This window comes from Rhinatrema bivittatum, chromosome 6 (assembly GCF_901001135.1).
Source record: "Rhinatrema bivittatum chromosome 6, aRhiBiv1.1, whole genome shotgun sequence".
Classification (NCBI taxonomy): domain Eukaryota; kingdom Metazoa; phylum Chordata; class Amphibia; order Gymnophiona; family Rhinatrematidae; genus Rhinatrema; species Rhinatrema bivittatum.
In genome coordinates, this window is record NC_042620.1 from 207,404,064 (window position 1) to 207,425,762 (window position 21,699).

The 21,699-nt window shown below is 44.4% G+C and overlaps 1 protein-coding gene across 3 annotated transcripts in view; it reads right to left on the reverse strand.

Annotated features, from left to right (window-relative positions):
• TRAF3IP1 (TRAF3 interacting protein 1) overlaps window positions 1-21,699 on the reverse strand; it is a 364,461-nt gene that overhangs the window by 16,639 nt on the left and 326,123 nt on the right. For all 3 annotated transcript variants that reach the window (XM_029606494.1, XM_029606493.1, XM_029606495.1), the window contains 2 exons: window positions 17,336-17,412; window positions 58-281 (listed from right to left, as the gene is read on the reverse strand). In XM_029606494.1, the coding sequence (XP_029462354.1) occupies window positions 58-281; window positions 17,336-17,412 (301 nt within the window). The remainder of the gene's footprint in view (window positions 1-57; window positions 282-17,335; window positions 17,413-21,699) is intronic.

The window sequence follows — 21,699 nt, forward strand, 5'->3', positions numbered from 1 at the left end:
AATATCACTGTCTTAGTTTATGTAGCTTGCTGCCTTCCAGCAGTCATCTGTCCTTACCTTTGCTCCAAGAGTAGAGCTTCCTCATGCTGGCGGTTTTCACGACGCCAAGTCTGCAGCTCATTTTGCATAGCATCCATATCTTCCTGAATGTAGTTCATGATCTTCCCCAGGGGGAGAGCACTGCGGCACAGCGTCTGGACTGAGGTGCGCAACTTCTCAATATCCTTTGACACCAGATCTTTTTCCTTTTTCCTTGTTGCATCTGACAACTGTGGTTTTCCCTAGTTTCCAATGAAAAGAAAATTAAGAAAATTTGTGACACAGTGAACAGTACACCTTTATGTAACCTCATTTCCACACTATTGTATGGTAGTCTTAGCGTAATGCTCTGGATTTGGCAGGTTATAGTTGGATATTTCTGTGATAATGCTCTAGATTTGGTATACTACTCTCTGATATTACTGAGGTATTCTAATGGTAATACTCTGGATTTGAAATATTGCAGTTTGGAATTACTGTATTAATGTTATAAACTACTGGATAGTTTACCAAAATATTAACAGTGCCCAATCTATAGTAATTATTGTAAGAATATAACTGACACACCAAAAGAAAACTGCACTTTTACATCCTTCTCCATAGATAAACAGACACACTCCTCCCCTCTCCTTTCTACTATTCAATTCAGGAAATCATGCCCATCCGATATACTTAGTGATCAGCTTTCCAAGGATCTCTTGAATCTAGACCTTTCCAATCCTGACTCAGCTCTATCCTCCTGGCATAAGGTCACGGAATCAGTTGCTAATAAATGGTGCCCAATAGTCTCCAAAATATTCAATCCTACAAAGAAAGGAAATCAACCTTGGTTCACCCCTAAATTAAAACAGATGAAACAGGAGCTACGTCACAAGGAGAATTTATGGCGTAAAACCCCTAATTCAGCTACTCTGTCATCGTACAAAGGCTTTCTACATCATTACAGGACTTCTATTCTACTAACAAAAAGGGAATTCTATGCCAACAAAATACATCATCTCCAGTATGATGCACAGGCTCTGTTCTCATACGTTTCTCAAATCACGAAATCAATCCCTCCACCTATTCCAGATGAACAAGCTCTATCCAAGGCTAATGAACTTGCCTCATTTTTTCAACAGAAGATCCTGAATACACTCGCCCTTCTTCCTCCAAATACTAAACCTCTCACTTCAGACGAAAATCCTCACTCATTCTTGAGAGCCAAGCTCGACAGCTTCGATTCAACATTCACCAAAGAAATTGAATCTCTACTAAAAAGACAGAAACCATCTAGCCATCCCGCAGATAATATCCCATCGAGACTCTTGCTTCTCATTCCAAACACGATCTCAGGTCCTTTGACAAGTATTATAAATTGCTTTCTAACTCAAGGGAGTTATCCAGACAGTTTTAAAAACCGCAGCAATCAAACCCCTCCTTAAGAAACATAATCTAGACCCCAATGAACCAGCCAACTTCAGACCCATCTCCAATCTCCAATCTCCTTCCTAGCCAAACTAACGGAGAAGCTGGTAAACACCCGACTATCTGAGTACATTGAAGATCGTCATTTAGGAGGAATAGGTTTGTTTGCCCACTGGAACTTGCAACTTGACTCTTGCCACAGAAGGAAAGAGTTAGGTGGAATTCCTAAGGAATGTAGTGCAATCTAGATAGAATGCAAGTGCACTATTACTGTGCAAGAAGTGGAAAAAAACCCTCTCTCTCTGGTGAGAGACGTGTTGGGAAAAATGGGCAGAGTATATTCTGAGTAAGGTGAGATGCAACGTCTACCTTAAGAAAAACCACTCGGTCACGGAGGAATGCAGGGTCGGATAAGTATGTAACAATGTATGTAACTCACTGACCCTGTTGGCAGAAATTACATTTATGAGGGAAAAAATTTCCCACGTCAAACTGTGAAATGAGAGCAATGGAAAGGCTCGAACGGAGAACGTATGAGACTTATAAGGATAAGATATAGGTTCCGTTCCGTGATTAGTGAAAATAGAAGCGGCTTGATCAGTGGATAATCCATGGTAAGCTGACTCAGAAGGGGTTTACCGTTAATCAGGTATCCCCACTCCCAAACGATACACCAATTGGAACAGAGGTGTACCTATGTGGAGGATGTCTGGGGAGCAGAATCCGAGGGAGCAAGAGAAAAGAGTGGTGTAGAAAAAAGAAAAAGGGTAATACCCTTTTGTATGTGTCATGTGGTAAATCATGCCATTTTAAATGGTGGGATTTATGTGTGGAAGGTTTTGTGACACTACCAGTACCTGAGAACATCAGTAAGTCTACGATATGTGACTGACTGGTGAGAAGGCGAATTGGTTACTGGTGTGATAGATAGAGAAGCATGGGAAGCATACTGGTCTCGGCCAGGACATGGGTCTGAGGAACAGTGAACCCCGTCCGGTTCAGCATTAGAAGAGTGCTGGCTATGAAAGGCAGCGGAAGAGACACATTTAAGAGGCCCTTGATGGAAGAAAGGCGTCTATGGGAACGCATTGGAAACATGTGTAGGGACTAGAATCTGTGCACCGTATGGTTCGATTCGGACGCAGAGGGCAAGTTCGGTTGACCTCAGCGCTAGAAGATTTTTCTCGCCACACATGTAGTCTGAGACCATTCGAGAGGATGGAACCTACATGGAGAAGGTCTGTTAGTGCGTTTGATAAATCTCTTAGATAAGTGGCCCGAAGTTGCATAGAGTGAGCAAGGGCCAAGGGTAGAGCTGCGAGCTTCCTTGCAGAGCAGCTAAGATGTTGTGCGTGCTTGTGTGTTGGAAAGCACATTGTCCCTATGCTGTCTGTCTGTATGCACAAAGATTTGTTGCAGAGGCAGTATTGGAAGGCATAAGGGTATAACTCATGGCTACAAGCTCCAGGAAGTTTATGTGAAACTGCGCCTGGAGCAGAATAGACGCATATTGGGTTGAGAAGATTTTAGGTCAAACTTACAACCCTGAGGAAATGCGAGCATGAGCGGGATCAGACTAGGTTTTGGTTCTAGATCTGCGATACAGATGAGGGACGAAAGCGGTTGAACAGCTTAGACCCACTGATAATGGAATTTCACTGAATCTAACCCATAGCAGTTTTGGATCTATGAGGAAAGTGCATAGTGAAAAAACCCCATAGCCCGAGAATGAAGAATTGAGGGGCTGAGGTTATGGAAAAATGCGCGCAGGGACATGTAAGAATTTATTAGAATGTCTGCACGTCTGCTGGACAGGAAGGTCATTGTGACTGTGGTGTCCAGAAGTGTTGTATAAGGGATTTATGGCAGTGACAGTAATCCCAGTTAGTAAATGTATAGTGAGTCATGAAGAAGTTAGAGCTCGTTGCGTGGACTGACTGTGGTTATGCAGCTGTCCATGCAAGGAAAAGCATGAATGATGTTGCATTCTGCAGAGAAGCAGCATTCAACAATAGTGATTCAATGAATACCCCAGTTGCCGAAGCTGGTGCAACCGGCAGAGCTTGGGATTGTAATATTGTTGACTCACCATGAAGCACATAGAAAGATTAGAGGTAATGTACTTACTGCGATATGGAAGCATGGTAACGAGAGATACCATTTTACCTGTGCCTTCTGAAGAAAGCTGGTATTTCTGAGGTCCAGGATGGGCGGAGAGTAACTACTTTCTGATAAAAGAAAGAATAGTATAATTAAAACTCCCCAACTTCCCCCTTCCCCCCTCTGTGCTTTGTAGCATCTGGGGGAGTGTACCGGAAAACTTGGTACAAGGTGGGGTGGTTGCTCTGATATCCGGTCAGTTGGGATACCAGGAGGTGTCCAACTGGAGGGGCTTATGTAATGTGGATATCATGTAACCTCCCACGGGAGTGTGAGCAGTAAAGTCTTACCTGCATTTCTGTGTGCTGTACAAGGAGACATCGAGACCTGTCGTCAGGCTTCGAGGTGGACTTGCACTTGAGGCAGCATTTGCTGGATCTCGTGTTTAGCAGATCAGCGAATGCACCTGGAACTTTGGTTCTGAAGCAGGAACCAGAAGCCAGAGCATTAATCAGTACAGAGCCTCGTTGCTGAAGAAGGGAGGATGCCCTGATGCAATCCCAAAGAAATGATAGAGAGGCTCTCTTGGTATTGTGGCTGACATAGCGATATTTGAAACTAATACGGTTCTTGGAAGGTACATGACCTAGAACTTTTCCAACCATGTGGCCTGAATTAGAGAACACATCTCAATAGGAATGCTGCAGAAGTGGGTACATACCATCCAACGTGGATCGCCGAAGGACGAGCCGGTGAAGATTGCTGGCTCCGTGGATTCCAGGAGTCATCGAGGGAAGTAGACGCCCGTCTCAACTCTGATGCCTGGTATGGTGGCGCAGGTATAGAGGAGACAGGCTGAGCGTGGCTGGCGCAACCATGGTAGTATTTTGTGGAGGGCCACAATCCCCCATCGATGTCAGTGGGGCACGCCTCGGGAACAGGGGAGTTGATTAACGAGCTCATGAACCCAGCCCTCATTGCAGCGGCTCGATGTCTCGTGACGCCAGTGCAGAATTCTTCAGAACTCGTTCCAGTGTTTCTGGAGCACCAAGGACTGCTAAAACTGTGCGGAAAATTGCCGATGGCAGTGGTGATGTTGCTCGGCCCGACCATTGTCCAGCATCGAGAAGGATAGCACTGATGTGCTGGATGGCGTCGGTGACGTACGGTCACTGTGTCGGTGACAATGCATGCTACAGTGCTCGGCCTGGTCTTTCCCCAGCGCCGAGATGGATGCCCTCGCCATCTTGGATGGCGACTGATGACGGACTGTCAGCATGCCTACACTGCTCCTGGCACTATGTAGTGTCGTAGGCTAATACGGGGCTTTAATAAGAACCCAAAGCATGGAGCACTGTGTTTAGGCGAGGGTATTACGTGGCGGTGCTATGTCGGTATTGACAGTGTTGATGGCGGCCAAAGCGGCCTCAAGAGTATCGTCAAAAATATATAGGAAAAAATGTTGATGACTCAGCCAGAGCAATGATGACAGTGACGGAGCATCACGACGTGGCATCAAATAATCGAAAAACCATCATTGGTATTAGAAAAATGATACCGTCATCGACGGAGTCTATGACCGCATCGACAGGAACGTTGAAGACATAGATGGAAACGACGTGGGCGTCGAGGGCATCGATGTATGGAGGCAGGCGCCAACGGCATCGGTGGCATGGCCACGGGCATCGATGGTATCGATTAGATCAACTCAGGCACCAATGGCATCCATGCCATAGACATGGGCATCAATGGCACTGACATGGGCACCGATAGAATCGATGTTGGCATGGACTCCATCGATGGAATTGACATTGGCATTGATGGAATCCACTTTGGCATCGATGCCACCCATGGAATTGGCATTGGTATCAATGCCCATTGATGGAATTGACCTGCATGGATGCCTATAGATGGAATCGACCTGGGCATTGATGGAAACGACCTGGGCATCAATGCCCATTGATGGAAACGACCTGGGCATTGATGGGAAACGACCTGGGCATCGATGCCCATCGATGGAAACGACCTGGGCATTGATGGAAACGACCTGGGCATCGATGCCCATCAATGGAAACGACCTGGGCATCGATGGCTTCGATGGAAACAACCTGGGCATCGATGCCCATCGATGGAATTGACTTGGCATCGATGGCCATCGATGCCCATTGATGGAATAGATCTGGCATCGATGCCCATCGATGGAAAGGACCTGGGCATTGATGGAAAGGACCTGGGCATCGATGGCATCCATAAAATAAAGGATGGCATCGATGGAAATGACTGGCATCGAGGGAAGTGCCCCAGGCGATGGTGGCATCAACCTGGGCATGTATGGCACAGACGAGACAAGGTGTACGTTGATGGCATCCATCTGGGCAATGATGGCACCGATGAAACCAAAGGAAAAATCAGTGCCATGGATGAAAAACATGGATTGCACTGATAGAAATGATGCAAGGATGATGGCATCAAAGTACCGCAGGGGGAGGGGTACCAATGGCATCTAAGAATCCAGGACGGTCTGAATGGGGTTCCGACGATAGCGAAGGGGGCATTGACTGCGCGAGGGTACCGAGGAATCGAAGAACCTGAATCAACAAGGGCCCTGGAGGCAACTGAAACCATGGAAGTCCCTGTCCCACTAGTGCTAATAACCAGGCAGAGTGTCACAGAGGGACACTCGCAGGCTACATGTGGCTAACTGAAAAGTTAGGGAAAGGGAAGGCCACAGTCGGTTGGCAGGCCAGGGAGGTGACAGGAACCCACCGAAAAAACAGAGCATAGTACTCACCGAGCGTCGAATAAACATACACGAAGGGAGACCTGTGCAGGGTAAAGTGTTTGTGAAGTAAAAGTTTAAGTATTTCTGTGAGGAAAAAGTGTTAGAATTTCTCACAGAGCTCCTAACCGCTATGCTTACTGCAGAGCGGAAAAAAGAAGGCTGAGGAAGTCAACTGTGGCTCACAGGGATAATTGCAGGCTGAGCATGCTCAGTGCACTCAGTGTGCCAGAGTCAGTCAAAGCTTTGTAGAAACTTTGACAGAAAAGTTTTCCGTACAGGGCTCCATCCTGTGATGTCACCCATATGTGAGGACTACCATCCTGCTTGTCCTGTGAGAACACTTGATTCTATATGGGAGGCAATAGACAATCTTGGGACTTTAATATCTTTGCAGCTTAATCCAGTTGTGGATAGAATTAATGCTATTGAAACTTCTGTTAATCTTCTGGCAAAATCTAATGATTCCCTTCAAAAAGGAATTGAAGAAGTTAAACAGGAGGTGCATGTTTTGAGGCCCTCTCAGGACTTACTCATGAAAGAAAATCGGTTTTTGCATAATTAACTTGAAAATCTAGAGAAAGATATATGAAGGAACAATCTCCGCTTCATAAATTTTCCAAAGGTTCTACATATATCTGCAAAGGATATGTTTAAGAAATATCTTATGTAAATTTTGAAGGTTCCTGAGACGGCGATACCACCATCATCTAAATCATACTATTTATCTCCCTTCAAAAAGCAAGAGCACCATGCAAGCCTTTAAGTTATGGATACCATAATTCCGAATATGGATGTATCTCAATTGCTAGAAACATCAGATAGTACCCTTGCAGAAGCCGCTACGATGGTGGCCACATTTGCCTTTGAACTTGATGTGACTGGGTTTTGAGATTATTCTTTAGGCACCGTTCCAATCTTTTTCCTCATTTTAAAATTAGGGTATATCCTGATGTTTCTAGACAAACACAAAAGAGGTGCAACAGTTTCTACTGATGTGATCCAGAGTTATTCAGATTGGAGCTTTTCTGTCTTGAAGTTTCCCCTGTAAATGTCTGTTAAAATATATGGGTCATTCCTATGTCTTTTTCACGCCTCCACAATTAGCCTCTTTTCTTATTGATAAACTGGTCTTGCAGTCTGGGGAAATTGAGCAAGCTCAACCTGTTCCTCCATGAAGGATGAGTACCCCTTAAAAATATATAATTTGCTGTAACAGTACTGCTTTTTCCTTTTCTTTATTCTCCCTTTTGGGTTTTTTCCCCCTTGTAATTGTGACAATAGATCCGTTTGTGGACTTGTGGAATTGAAGAAAGATTGTATTTCTTTTTTTGTTTCTTTTTTTCCTATTTATTCTTTTTCTTCTTTCCTTTTCTGCTCAAGATTGTTTCTTTAAAATGTATTGGAAATTTGCATAAATAAATAATTTAAAAAAAATTGTGTCAAGGTACACACATATAGTACGCTTGCCCAAACTAGATGTCCAGGTACACACATGCTCAAAGGAATGCTCAAGTTAGGTACCCAAGGTGTGCATCCAGAAACAAGGATGCCCAATTTTGGACGCACAGTTGGCAACAAATGCGCATTAGGGATGCACAGGTATGCGCCGATGGCATAAGGTGAAAAACGTGCAAAATCACCCTTGTGGCCTACCACACGCCAAAAAGGGAGAAACCTGGGAGGGGGCCTAGTCAAAAGGCTGCTCAACCCGCTGTGCCTGAAATACATCCATATCTCACAGAATTCCCCAGAGACGCGAGCGGGAAGGCCGAACGCTGAGGAAACAGACCCAGTAGGAAAACTCTTCTCTTTTTTCTCCTGCATTTTATTTTTTTTTATAAAGTAAAAACTTTTACCTGAGCTCAGCCCTCCCTGGCTGAGAGCAGGAATGAGTTCTGGCTACAGGGGGGAAGGGCGAAAGCCTTCACTGGCGAGTTTCTCTTGGCCTGCAACCTCTAATTGAATTTTAAGTCCACACCACCCAAAGCTACCGAACTGAAGGCACTCTACTGATGGAGGGACAGAACGGTATCACCTCAGGAGGCAAGCAGTGCTATACAGACATCTAAACTTTGTGATGTCTCCTTTTGTACTTCTTCCTTCTTTTCTTAATTTAGATTGTTTTAGGAGCTGATATAATTGGACAATAACAGCATAAAATTTGATGTCAATACTTTTAGGAAGTATTCTCAGTACTAAATTTCATTACAGAGAGCCTCTTTAACAATATACTATGCATCCACGTGGGGTCTCCTCAGTCTTTTATCATAGAGTTCAAAAGAATAATAAAATAAAATTATGAAAAAATCCACATGTTGGAAACCCAACTCAGTGGGGTGGTGGGTGGGTTTTGTAGGGATTGACATCCTGCTGTCCTCACAGAGCAACTGTTACAGGTTAGCAATTCTGTTTTCTCCGAGGACAAGCAGGATGGCAGTCTTTACACATTTATTTATTTTATATACCGATATTTGATCTGAGATATCACATTGGTTTACATTCAGGTACTGTAGGTATTTCTCTATCCCCAGAGGGCTTACAATCTAAGTTTTGTACCTGAGGCAATGGAGGGTAAAGTGACTTACCAAAGGTCACAAAGGGCAACAGCGGGACTCGAACCCTGGTCTCCTGGTTCGTAGCCCACTGCTCTAACCACTAGGCTATTCCTCCACATGGTGAACCACTAACTACAAGTTTCCCTCCAACATAAAAAGGGATCAACAAAACACAAACAAGTACCAATGGGCACAATAATAACCCGTTTTGTTGTGAATAGGTAGGGGGCAGCCTGAACAAAAACAATGAGCCCTGGGCAGGAAAAGAATTGGGTTCTACACCCCAAAGAAGTTCCAAAGGACAGATTGGCCAAACCTGCTATTACAACAGCCATCCCTATCAAAACAATAATGCAATGTGAATGTGCAGAGAGAACTCCATGTTAGAGCTTTTCAGATCTCCTCCATGGGAACTGCTCGCAAGTGGACCACTGTCGTTGCCATGGCTCAAAGAATGAGCCTTGACATGGCCCCCAAGATGCAGTCTCGCCTGGGTATAACAGAAGGAAATGCAGTCTACCAACCAATTAGAAAGTGTCTGCTTGGCAACGGCAATCCCCAATTTATTCCTATCAAAAGAAACAAAAAGTTGGGTGGACTGTCTATGGCCTTCTGTTTGTTCCAGATAGAAGGCAAAGTTTCTTTTGCAGTCCAAACTGTGCAGGACTTGTTCTCCTGGGTGTGAATGGGGTCTGGAAAAAATGTTAGGAGGATGATGGACTTGTTAAGATGGAAGTCAGACACCACTTTATTCAGGACCTTAAGGTGCATACGTAAGACCATGCTGTCTTATTAAGTGTAAGGTGGATAAGTTACTAAGGCCTGGAGCTCACTGACCCTGATGCTGAAGTGACCGTCATCACAAATATGACCTACCAGGTCAGGTACTTCAGATAACAGGAGTGCAACGGCTCAAAGGGCACTTTCATCAGCTGAGTAACACCACGTTGAAGTCCAAGACACAGCGGGAGGCCTTAGGAAAGGCTTCAACTGAAACATGTTTTGCATGAAATGTACAACTACAGGATGGGCGTGCCATCTACACCACAGTGATATGCGCCATTCGCTCTCAGATGACCTCTAATAGAGTTGGTTTTCAAACCAGCTTCTGAAAGGTATAGAAGGTAGTCAAGCAGTTTTAGTGGGGAGCAGGAGAAAGGATCTAGGGCCTTCTGCTCACACCACACAGAAAACATTCTTTACTTCTGTCCATAGGAATTTCTAGTAGAAGGCCTTCTGGAATCCGCTAGAACCAGAGACACATCCTCTGAGAAACTGAGTGGTTGCAGTATCAACCTCTCAACATCCAGGCTGTGAGCAACAGGGCTGGAGGTTGGGATGGCACAATCGACCTTGATCCTGGGTGATGAGATCTGGGGAAGTCCCCAGCCTGATTGATTTCCTGATGGACATATCTCAGAGAAGTAGAAACCAGATCTGTCTCGCCAATGTGGGGCTATGAGGATCATAGTCCCTATTTCCTCGCAAAGTTTCAAGAGAGTCTTCACTACCAATGGAGCTGGAAGATCGGCATACAGGAAACCCTTGACCCAATGGCAGGAGAAGGCATCTGAGGCTGATTTGTCGTTTGTCCTGTACAGGGAGCAGAACTGAGGAACCTTCCTTTTCCAAGGCGCTGTAAAGAGATCCACATTTGGGCTTCACCAGAGGCAGAAGATCCAATTTGCAACTCCTTGGTCCAGAGACCATTCATAGGGTCTGAAGATGTAACTCAATCTGTACACTATTACATTCTCTGTTCCAGCCAGATACAGGGCCCTGAGCACCATCCCATGGGAGAGGGCCCAAGACCAGAACTGGACCGCTTTCTGACACAGGAGGAGATCCCATAACCCTCTGCTTGTTGACATACCATATTGCCACTTGGTTGTTGGCATGTATCAGAATAATTTTGTTGGACAGCTCATCTCTGAAAGCACAAAGTGCATACCTGATCGCCTGGAGTTCCAGGAAATTGATTTGGCAGAGATGTTCGTGAGCAGACCATAGACCCTGGGTGCTGAGTCCATCTACTGAGCTTCCCAGCCCAAGCTGGACACATCTGTGGTTAGGACAATTTGGGTGGGAGGACTTTGGAAGAACACCTCCTTCTCCAGATTTGAAATTTCCGGTCACCAGGTCAAAGAGTCCTGGTGGGACAGTGTGGCTTGGATGTGATCCTGGAGGTCCTGAGCGGCTTGTTGCCACTGCGCCCTCAAGGTCTATAGGGCCTTTCACATGTGCAAACATGCCAAGGGAGTGATATAAACTGTAGCGGCCTTATAGCCAACAATCTGAACATGTGCCATGTTGATGTCTGCTGGCTCTGTTGAATCCTCGCCCGCGATGATCATCAGATAGATGGCCCACTGCTGGGGTAGGAAGGCCTCGCCTAGGCTGTTACTAGCAGGACTCCAATGAAGTCCAATTGTGGTGATGGGCTGAGATGGCACTTGGGATAGTTGTCAAACTCTAGTGTCTCCAGTACCCGGATAGTCAAGTGCATGGACTTGTCAGTCCCCGCCCACAAAGTGCTCTTGATCAGCCAATTGTCCAGATATGGGAAAACATGAACTCCCAGTTTGTGAAGGTGTGCCATCACCATGGCTAGGCATTTTGTGAAGACATGTGGGGCTGACACGAGTCCAAATGGCAGTATGCGATACTATTAGTGCTGCGTTCGCACCATGAATCTGCTTCCGGTGGCCTGAGATCTCAGTGTGAGTGTAGGCATCTTTTAGATTCAGGGAACATAGCCCATCCCCTTTTGGCAAGAAGGGGATCAGGGTGCCCAAGGAAACCATCTTGAACTTTTCTCTTTTAAAGAATTTGTTCAAGGCCCTTAGATCTAGGATAGGACAGAGACCTCGTGTTTTCTTTGGTATCAGGAAGTATTGAGAGTAAAATCCCCATCCTCTTTGCCCTGGTGGAATGGGCTTGGCTGCCCTGGCCATTAAGAGAGAGGTGACCTCTGCTATTAGTGCCTCCTGATGTGCTGCCGAGACCCAGAATGGGTTCAAGGGGCAATTTGGCAGGGTACCCAATATGTTTAATTTGTACCCTTCATGAACAATGCGACAGAACCCACTGACTTACACTTGACTAAGTTGCTGGTGGGGGGTTTCAGGGCCCTCTGATGCCTGAGATGGCTACGAGGAGCCTGGTGTTGCCGACAGGAGCAAGGCAGAGGAGAGTAGTACTTCTTCGGACAGAAGGACTTCCTGGCCCCAAACCTTGACGGCTTCCTAGCTTAGGAGGACAGGTCCTGAGTGCCAGTGAAGAGCTACTAGAGTGTTGCATGGTGGTCACGGATCTGGAACATAGTGTCCTTCACTTTATCCCCAAACAGGTTCTCTCCTGTACATGGCCCATCAGTAAATCACTTCTATACCTCCAGTCTGAGATCCGAGGCCCGCAGCCTTGCAAGCCTGCGGGTGCCGATTCCCGCTACAGAGAACCACGATGCTATTTCAAAAACATCACAGGTTTACCAGGCCTCATGTTTTCCGCACTCCAGACCCTTATGAACTAGTGGACTGGAGGGTGTCTTGCTGCTGCTAAGGCAGTTGCTTGTCAACATCCTGCACCTGCTTCCGGATGTAGCTCATGTATAGCTGGTAGGCAGCTATACAGGCAATAAGCATAGCAGCCTGGAATACATTCCTCCTAAGAGCATCCAGCTCTCTGATCCTTTTCCGGGGAGCTAAAGAATGGGTCCGAGAGTGCTTGGTCTTCTTGAGAGTGGATTCGACGACCACAGATTGGTGGGGCAGCTTGTCAAATCCCAAAGTGTTTTGGACTAGATAAATCACATCCACCTTTCTGTTAATGGGAGGAAATCTTAGGAGATATTCCCACATCCTCATCAGTAACCCCACAATGATCTCATGCACTGGGATTGCCACAATCTCCTTGGGAGGCTCCATGTACTGGAGGATCTCTAGCATTTTGTACCTGGTATGCTCTTCAGTCATCAACTGAAAAGGGATGACCTCCACCATCACCTGAACAAAACCTGCGAAGGATAGGTCCTCCAGCAGAGACTTCCTTTGATCTTCGAGAGGAGATGGTTCTGAGGGGAGACAATCTGAAGTGTCATCGGAAGCCATGGAAGGGTCTTAGGTACTCTCATCTCCGCCGTCATTAACTGGTGACAGGGCCCTAGCTGCTCAGCCCCTGGCCAGCAGTGTAAGCATCGGTTTGACTAACCGGTGCTGCCTCTGGTATGGGGAGGGGGCACTTCCTCCACTGAGGAACCAGAGACGACAACTAGATTGGCTGGTGGTGGGAACGGTGCCTCTCAGGGTGTCAGTGCTGCCCCAGGAACTGACACCGGGTACAAGATCGTTAACACGTCGATAAGCGTGTGCAGGGATTCAAGCAGCAGTTCAAGGAGTGACTATGCTAGTGTCGGTGCTGTCAGTGCTCTGATGCCAAGGCTGCTCAGCCCCTAGCCAGCAGTGTAAGCATAGGTTTGACTAGCCATTTTGGCCTGGGTCCCGGTGCTGCCTCCGGTATGGGGAGGGGGCGCTTCCTCCACTGAGGAACCAGAGATGACAACTGGATTGGCTGGTGGTGGGACCGGTGCCTCGCAGGGTGTTAGTGCTGCCCCAGGAACTGGCACCGGGCACAAGATCGTTAACACGTCAATAAGCGTGTGCAGGGATTCAAACAGCAGATCAAGGAGTGACTATGCTGGTGTCGGTGCTGTCAGTGCTCTGATGCCAAGGCTGTGCATCGCCTTCTCCACGGCCAGCTGCACACACCTCTCCAATTCCTCCTTGAAAATTGCTGATGTCAGGATACGCTGGGACCTAGGTGGGGTAATCAGATGCTCTTCGGAACTGAGAGGAGGATTGATGGCAGGCATCGGGACCGGTAAAGACTGTGGCATGCCCCTGGCATCAATGGAGAACTGGCTCTCCTCACCACAAGGTCGCTTCGGGGGCATTACAACAGAAGCTGATGCATTGATAGGAACCAATGCCAATGCTTCTTTGGTATCCCTCAATGGTGGGATTGTTCCTTCCCCGCCAGTATCGATGGCTTGGTGTCCATTGGTGCAGCTCCAAAGTCCCTCGATGCCAATGCCTCTGATGCCGATGGATGTGTTCTACAGCCTGAAGAGGTACTTGATCTTGTCGAGCTGGATCTTACATCCCTTCGAGGTCATTCTGGCACACTTGTTGCAACCCTGATGTTGCGCAATGCCCCATGGCAGAGGGCACCATCTATCATGGGGGACATCACTTAAAACCAAAAGTGGACAAGCCTTTGCGAAACAAAAGGCATGCAAAATTGAAATCAATGGTGGTGGCCATTGATGGCCGGTGGGCACTAAGTATACCACTTCCCTAGGGGATTGACAATGAAAATAAACGTATCCTAAAATGCCGAAAAACCTATCTAGAACGCAAACGGGAGAATTGAGGGGTGGGGGGGACACTCCATATTGACTGCGTGAGGAAACTCGAGAGCGAGAAGCACAAAACAGCACTTGAAAAAGCACTCTGTATTGATCCATGGTGAGGCCACACCTTGAGTATCGTGTGTAATTCTGGTCAATGCAACTCATTAAAAAAAAAATAGCAAACTTACTATGTAGAAGAGTGCCACATTTTAGACTCCTACCAATTTGGTTTCAGGAAATCCTTATGGTTTCCTTTCTTGACACCTTAAGAAGAGCTGCTGCACATATCTTGTGTATTGAACACTCTGGACCATGACATTCTATTGTTTCATTTGAAGAAATGTGAAATTGCTGGCAATGTTCTAATCTGGTTTACACTTTTAAATTGAAACTGTCGACTTATGACGGATTCTTCTATCAAATTATTTCAAAATACCATCATATTACACCGAAGATAGATAAAATAAAAATATCCTAGGCTAGAGCTATCTTCGGTGTAATATGATGGTATTTTGAAATAATCTAATCTGGTTTACAACATATTTATCCGAGCCACATTTCGCAAGTTAGAATTGGGAATAAAAGTTCTGTAAGGATTGTGAACCCTTGTTGCTGTGAGGAGGTTGTGGTTTTTGATGGGGGTTTTTTTTTTTACCTCACAACTAAGAATTCTCTCAGGAGAGGAGAGCTCCGCATGCGATTAGTCGCGTGGAAAAAAACGGACTGAGGAGCCTCAAGCAGACGCAGGAAGATACAAGAGGGAGCACCTCACTGAAAGACTTTGGAGATTTTAGAGAGCTCTGCCACCTAGTGGCACGGAGGACATATCCAGACAACATGGCTAATTCAGCTGCTTATCTACGTGAAAATTGCAAGATGGTAGATGTAGTGTATTTGGATTCTCAGAAGGCATTTAACAATGTCTCTCAAGAGATACTCCTGAGAAAAGTAAAAAGTCATGGCCTAGGCCTGGTTAAAAGATAAGAAACAAAGAGTAGGGCTTAATGGTCAGTTTTCTCAAAAGAGGAAGGTAAACAGTGGAATGTCTCAGGGATCTATACTAGTACCATTGCTTTTTAAAATATTTATACATGATCTGGAAAAAGGGACGAGTGAGATCATCGAATTTGCAGATGACAAAGTTATTCTAAATTAAAAAATCACAAGCAGATTGTGAGGGATTGCAGGCAGATTTTTTGAGACTGGGCATCCAAATGGCAGTTGAAATTTAGTATGGACAAGTGCAAATTGATGCACTAAGGGATGTTGGGTTCTATATTGGGAGTAACCATCCAGGAAATGGATCTAGGTATCATGATGGACAATACTTTGAAACAGCAAACAATGCTATGAATTATTAGGAAAGGAATAGAGAGTAAAACGGAAAATGTTATAAAACCTCTGAATCCCTTCATGGTAAGACTGCACAAAGAGTACTATGTACATTTCTGGTTGCTGCATCTCAAAAAAGACATAGCTGAACTGGAAAAGTTACAGAGAATAGTGACCAAAATGATAAAGGGGATGGATCAGTTCAACTATGAGGAAAGGCAGGAGAAGTTAGGTCTGTTCAACTTAGAGAAGAGACCACTGAGGAGGGATCTACTGAACAGGTCTTCAGTGGACTTGCCAGCACAACTCTGAAAGACCTGTTTAATAGATCCCTAGAAACGGGAATGGTGCCGCGTGACTGTCCCGCTTCACAAGAATTGTAGCAGACAGGAGGCTGGAAACAACAGGCTGGTTAGCCTCACCTCAGTGGTGGGAAAATTAAAACAAATTAGAGTAAATATTTTTTCACTCAACACACAATTAAGCTCTGGAATTCACTGCTGTAGGACATGGTTAAAGCAGTTAGAGTAGTTGAGTTTAAGAATGGTTTGGACAATTTCTTACAGAAATGTCTATAAACTCTTATTTATCAGGTAGACTTGGGGAAAGCCACTACTTATCTCTGGGTGTTATCATCATGGGATCTATCTACTATTGGGGATCCTACCAGGTACTTGTGACCTGGATTAGCCATTGTTGGAAACAGGATACTGGGCATGATGGATCCTCAATTTGACCCAGTATGGTAATTCTTATGTTCTTATTGTCCCAACTCCTTTCACTCCTCACTGGCCCAACCCCAGTACACTCTGCCCATGCCAGCCAATCCTCAGTACTCTCTGGCCCCACCATTACCCGTCTGACCTCAGCACACTCTGCTCCCCTCCTCAGCCTGAACCCAGCACCCTCTGCCAATCCAGATTGAGCCCAGCACACTCTGCCACCCTCCCCAGATCAATCCCAGCACACTCTGCTCATCCTCCCCAGCTCAATGCCAGTACATTCTGCCCTCCAGCCTGACCTTTGCACACTCTGCCCCAGCAACCTGAACCCTGTCATCTCTATCCATCTCCCTAGCTTAATTCCCATTAGCAAATATAAAATACACAAAGGAAAAGAAAACACCCTTGCCCTACCCACTTAAACAAAGATGCCTCAGGACTCCTTCCTCCCCTCAGCCTCCTCCCACCCCAGCCTGTACTCCACCATGATAGGGATCTTTCAGGGGGTAACAGCGATCCCCAGTAGCCCCTGTCTAGTTGCTCCAACACTGCCAAATGGACATGTGTCAATCGAAGGTCGGTGCCATTATGTTATGGTAAAGTGTAAGTCTGTTTTGAAAATTAGCAGGACTGTGCATATCTTTCTGCGGTATAGATGTACACATTTATGCCTGCTAGAGAGCGGGTGTAAATATCCATGCAAAGATTTATATGTATACATTCGATATTCAGGAACGACTCTTTGAGGTACATGTAAAAATACAAGAAAAATTGCTTCTGCATGCACTTTTACGCATACAACTGCCCAGGGTAATTTTCAAAAAGCCTATTAACACATGCTTTACATGTTAAACCTTTTGTAAATTCACCCCATAAGGTTCTATTTTGCCATACTGAATGAAATTGGATATTATAAAGAAATTGCTATTAAGCAATCAGTCCTCCCACCACTGAATACATATCCATTAACAGATGTACAATCCATTACCTTCTCAGCAGCCTTGGTTGATTGCTCCTGTGTCTCATATTCCTTCTTGGTTTCTAAAATCCTCTTCACAAGCCCACCTGTTGAGAGGAAAATAGTTAAATAAGATATAGGACTCAAACCATGATGTCATATGGGCTGATTTTAATATTGAATATGGTCTGGTATATAGAAATGGTGGCTAGTAAAAGATCAATCTAAAGCTTAGTTCATATCTGTAAAGGGGCAAAACCAAAAAAGTAATATTTTATTTAGGCGAGCTTACTCCAGATTTATAAAGGAGGCAACTCCACAAAGGTAATATTTTACTTAGTTGATAAGTTAATTTTACAAGCTTTATGCATCCTCAATTAAATTTAAAAAGCTGCAACAGTGGTGTGCTGCTCAATATATCTAATGTACTCATCACAAGTAGCATTCACAGCCTCTGGGAGGGGGTGGGGATAGAGTCATAATCATGCAATATCAGCTCCTGGTGTCTAGATTTAGGGCTCATGAATGTAGGGTTCACGAAGGAGCCCTAGTGCATGATCATGAGCTGATTACTGTTTTTGAAAAGACTAGACCAAAATAAGTTGAGAGGGTATAAAATATAGGAGAAAAAATATCCCTGGATAGTTGCAAATAAATTCTCATTGTGCCAGTTTCCAACATTGAATCTGTTTGAGCTGGAAGCTGAAAGCGGCAGGAGGAAATTACCAGATCCACAAAAAAGTAGTAATATTCATCTTGTATCAACTCAACAATGTGGAGGAAATTTTCAAACTTGTCCACAATGGACTAAATCCACAGGTACTTTTAACCTCACCAATTTTCAAAGGAAAGGTGTGCACATACTTTTACTTTGAAACTTGCTGCAGATACAAAGTACTCACTGGCATTTACATCTGCTTTTTCTATGAATACATTTTCATGAAAAGTAATCGACTTATCTAGATTTAGTAATTAGTTGATGCTTTTTGACTGGTAGTTCAAAGTGAATTATATTCAGGTATAGGAAGTATATATGCAGGCTATTTCACTCCCCTGACCTGCATATGTGCCCAGGAATAATACATGGAGGAAAATATTCAGTTGATTAACATGAATAGAACAATTTGTATCCATGTAAATGGCTTTAAAAATTGACCTTCAGAAAGCAAAATCATTAAAAAAATTATTTGTGTTGCCCCTTTTAATTTCTGAACCTTTGGAAGTAGCCAAGTTAGCAGGAGATCATATGAAAACACAATAATTATTTATAACAGAAACCTCTTTTACATTTTTTGGAGGCATCAAACCTGGAGTTTCACCAAAAGAATTTTTGTAGAGAAGAACTCCACCTCATGTCATCATATGCTAATCCTTTTCAATTTTAACAAAATGTGATAGAGCTTTTTTTTTAAGTGTCAACAAAATGTTCAAAATATTTTAAGACAGATGCCCCCAATGTCAGTCATAGTGATACTTAATTTCTCTCAGAGACTGTCAGGGCCAGTGCTAGCTTTTTTGCTGCCCTGTGCAAAATATTACTTGCATACAGCCATTCCACCCCCCCCCCCCCCATCCTTTACAGACACACACAATTAAATCTGGTTTGCATTTCTGCCAACTGAGAATCCTTTTGAATGTCTGTCAAGATCAGTCCCCAAATCAGTTCCTCTGAGTCTCCCAGCAAAAGGAGGTTTTTGTTATATTTGATAGTATTTCAGGATTTGTGTGTGCATTAGATGTCAGTCCTTTCATATACTGTTTCACTGTGGTCTGTAATTAGCATTTATGAGTTACTTCTTACTACATCAGTTTACTTTCCATTTCCTGATTCTTTGGGATGCTGAATCTTGTAGCTCTATTCCTACTTTTGGAGAATAATATTCTTAGTTCTGATTTGCTTATGTTTCCTAGTTTCATTTTGTTTCTTATTTGTTTATTTATTTAAAAATGCTTCTAGTCTGTTTATCCATATGACTTGTTTTCTTGCTGTTTGGTTTAAAATTTATTGATTACTTTCCAGCAGTTTTGATATTTCTTTTAAAAGTTCTTGGGAAGTTTCCTCAGAGACACAGTTTTTACATTAAACTCGTTATTATCATTAATGGTCAAATATGGCATGTGCCACGCTGTACAAAAAAGAACACTTATTGCCTTCCCAACATGGCCATGTTTCAAATGCTAAGTCCTTCCTCAGGGGATGAGCAAGTACATTGAGAAGTCAGCTCTTATTTCATATCTTTATTCTGTGCGTGTGATGATAAGAAGAAGTTAAACGTGACGTGTTTAATGATAATGGGTTTAATGTAAAAACTTTTCATTATTCATTTATAACATTCACAAAACATTTTTGAGATTAGAGCACTTTAATTTCATACATAATTCACAGAAGGAGGTTGGCGGTTCACGATTATACAAATAACCTTCAATACATTACCATGGGGTAGTGGAGATGTATGAAACTAAAAACCTCTTCCCCCAAAATTAACTCGTTTAAAGATAATGTGTATCACAGGGGTTGGCAATTAATTTTCCCATGGGGCCGCATGAGAAATTGGGATGGTTTTAGAGGGCCGGATTAATATAATTAACTCAGTTCTCAATAGCCCTACTTATGAAAAGACAGCAGTTTACCACCAATGTATGTCCTCTGAGAAAACACAACAAATAAGACCGATACAAACGCTTACATGCTAGCAAAATATCTCATCTCGGTAACAGACACAGAACCGACCTAACATACTCCCAGGATCTGTAGTAATGCACATAAACTAATCCGCACACAGTTACACCTGTATTATGGAATACACTCAAACAGGAGCAACCCTATCTATGAAAAGGCAACACTACAAATATTACATCAGACCCTAAACACCAATACACCTCTTATTAGGAAAACAGAACTAACAAGCAGCTATAGATCCCCAAACAGAAATAATTGTAAAACTATACTAATAAGCAGAATAAATGTTTCTAAACAGCTATGAACAGAATAACATCCAACAATTAAAAACTCATAAAAACTATTAAACATTCTCCAAACACCAATAAAATATTTCAAAAAAGCAGACATCACACAATTAAAATGGCAGTCAAGAAAAATAAACTTAAAGCCACCTTTACTTACCCCCTCCAGCAGCTCTCCTACTCCCCTTCCCTGCAGGCCATGGCACACACCAGAAGCAGCAGTAGAAGCTAAGCTCTATACTTATGGTCCTCTTCCTTAGTGCCCATGTCTCTCACACACACACCATACCGGTCATGCCCCCATGACCAGTTTCTGTCTCTCACACACCAATCATCTCCCAAACAGTCTTTGGCACACACACACCAGTCACCTTCCTGAACAGTTTCTCTCATGCCATACACACACACACACACACACACACACACACACAGGCTTCCCACTCCCGTGTTCTACTTGCATATATGGTCTTCTCACTCTCATAATCACTTTCTCTGTCTCTCTCTCTCACACACACACACACTCACTCACCAGTCTCTCACTCCCATGCTTGTTCTCTCCACATGCACAGGCTTCTCATTCCCAAAATCACTTTCTTTCTCTCTCTCACACACACACACACCAGTCTCTCACTCCCATGTTCTCTTTCAGATATACCGGCTTCTCCCTCCCATGATGTGTCTCACACACACCCGGGTTTCTCACTCCCATGCTCACTCTCTTCACATGCACAGGCTTCTCATTCCCATAATCACTTTTTCTCTCTCTCTCTCACACACACACACACACCAGTCACCTGATCTCACTCATGCATACACACACACACAGGCTTCCCACTCCCAAGTTCTCTTTCAGATATACAGGCTTCTCCCTCCCATGCTGTGTCTCACACACACCCAGGTTTCTCACTCTCATGCTCACTCTCTTCACATGCACAGGCTTCTCATTCCCATAATCACTTTCTCTCTGTTACACACACACCAGTCTCTCTCATTTCCATGCTCACTCTCCACGTGCACAGGCTTCTCATTCCCTGAATCACATTCTCTCACATTCACACACACCAGTCTTTTTCTCTCACACACACAGTCACCTTACCAAGCAGTCTCTCTCTCTCATGCATGCACACTCACCCAGGTTTCTCACTCCCACAACTCCAGGCTTCTTATGCTCATGCTTTCCCACATACCCAGACTTCTCACTTCCATGCTTTTTCTCTCACACACACACACACATCAGTCACCTCCCTGACTAATGCCTCACACTCTCACATACACATCAGTCATCTCCCTGAGCAATCACTTTCATTGTCTCTCACATACACACACACATCAGCTCTCTGACCACTCAATCACAAACAGGCTGGCTGGCTGCTTCTCACTCTCTCTTACTCACTTCCTCTTCCCCCTACATATGTCACGGAGTTTTTTGC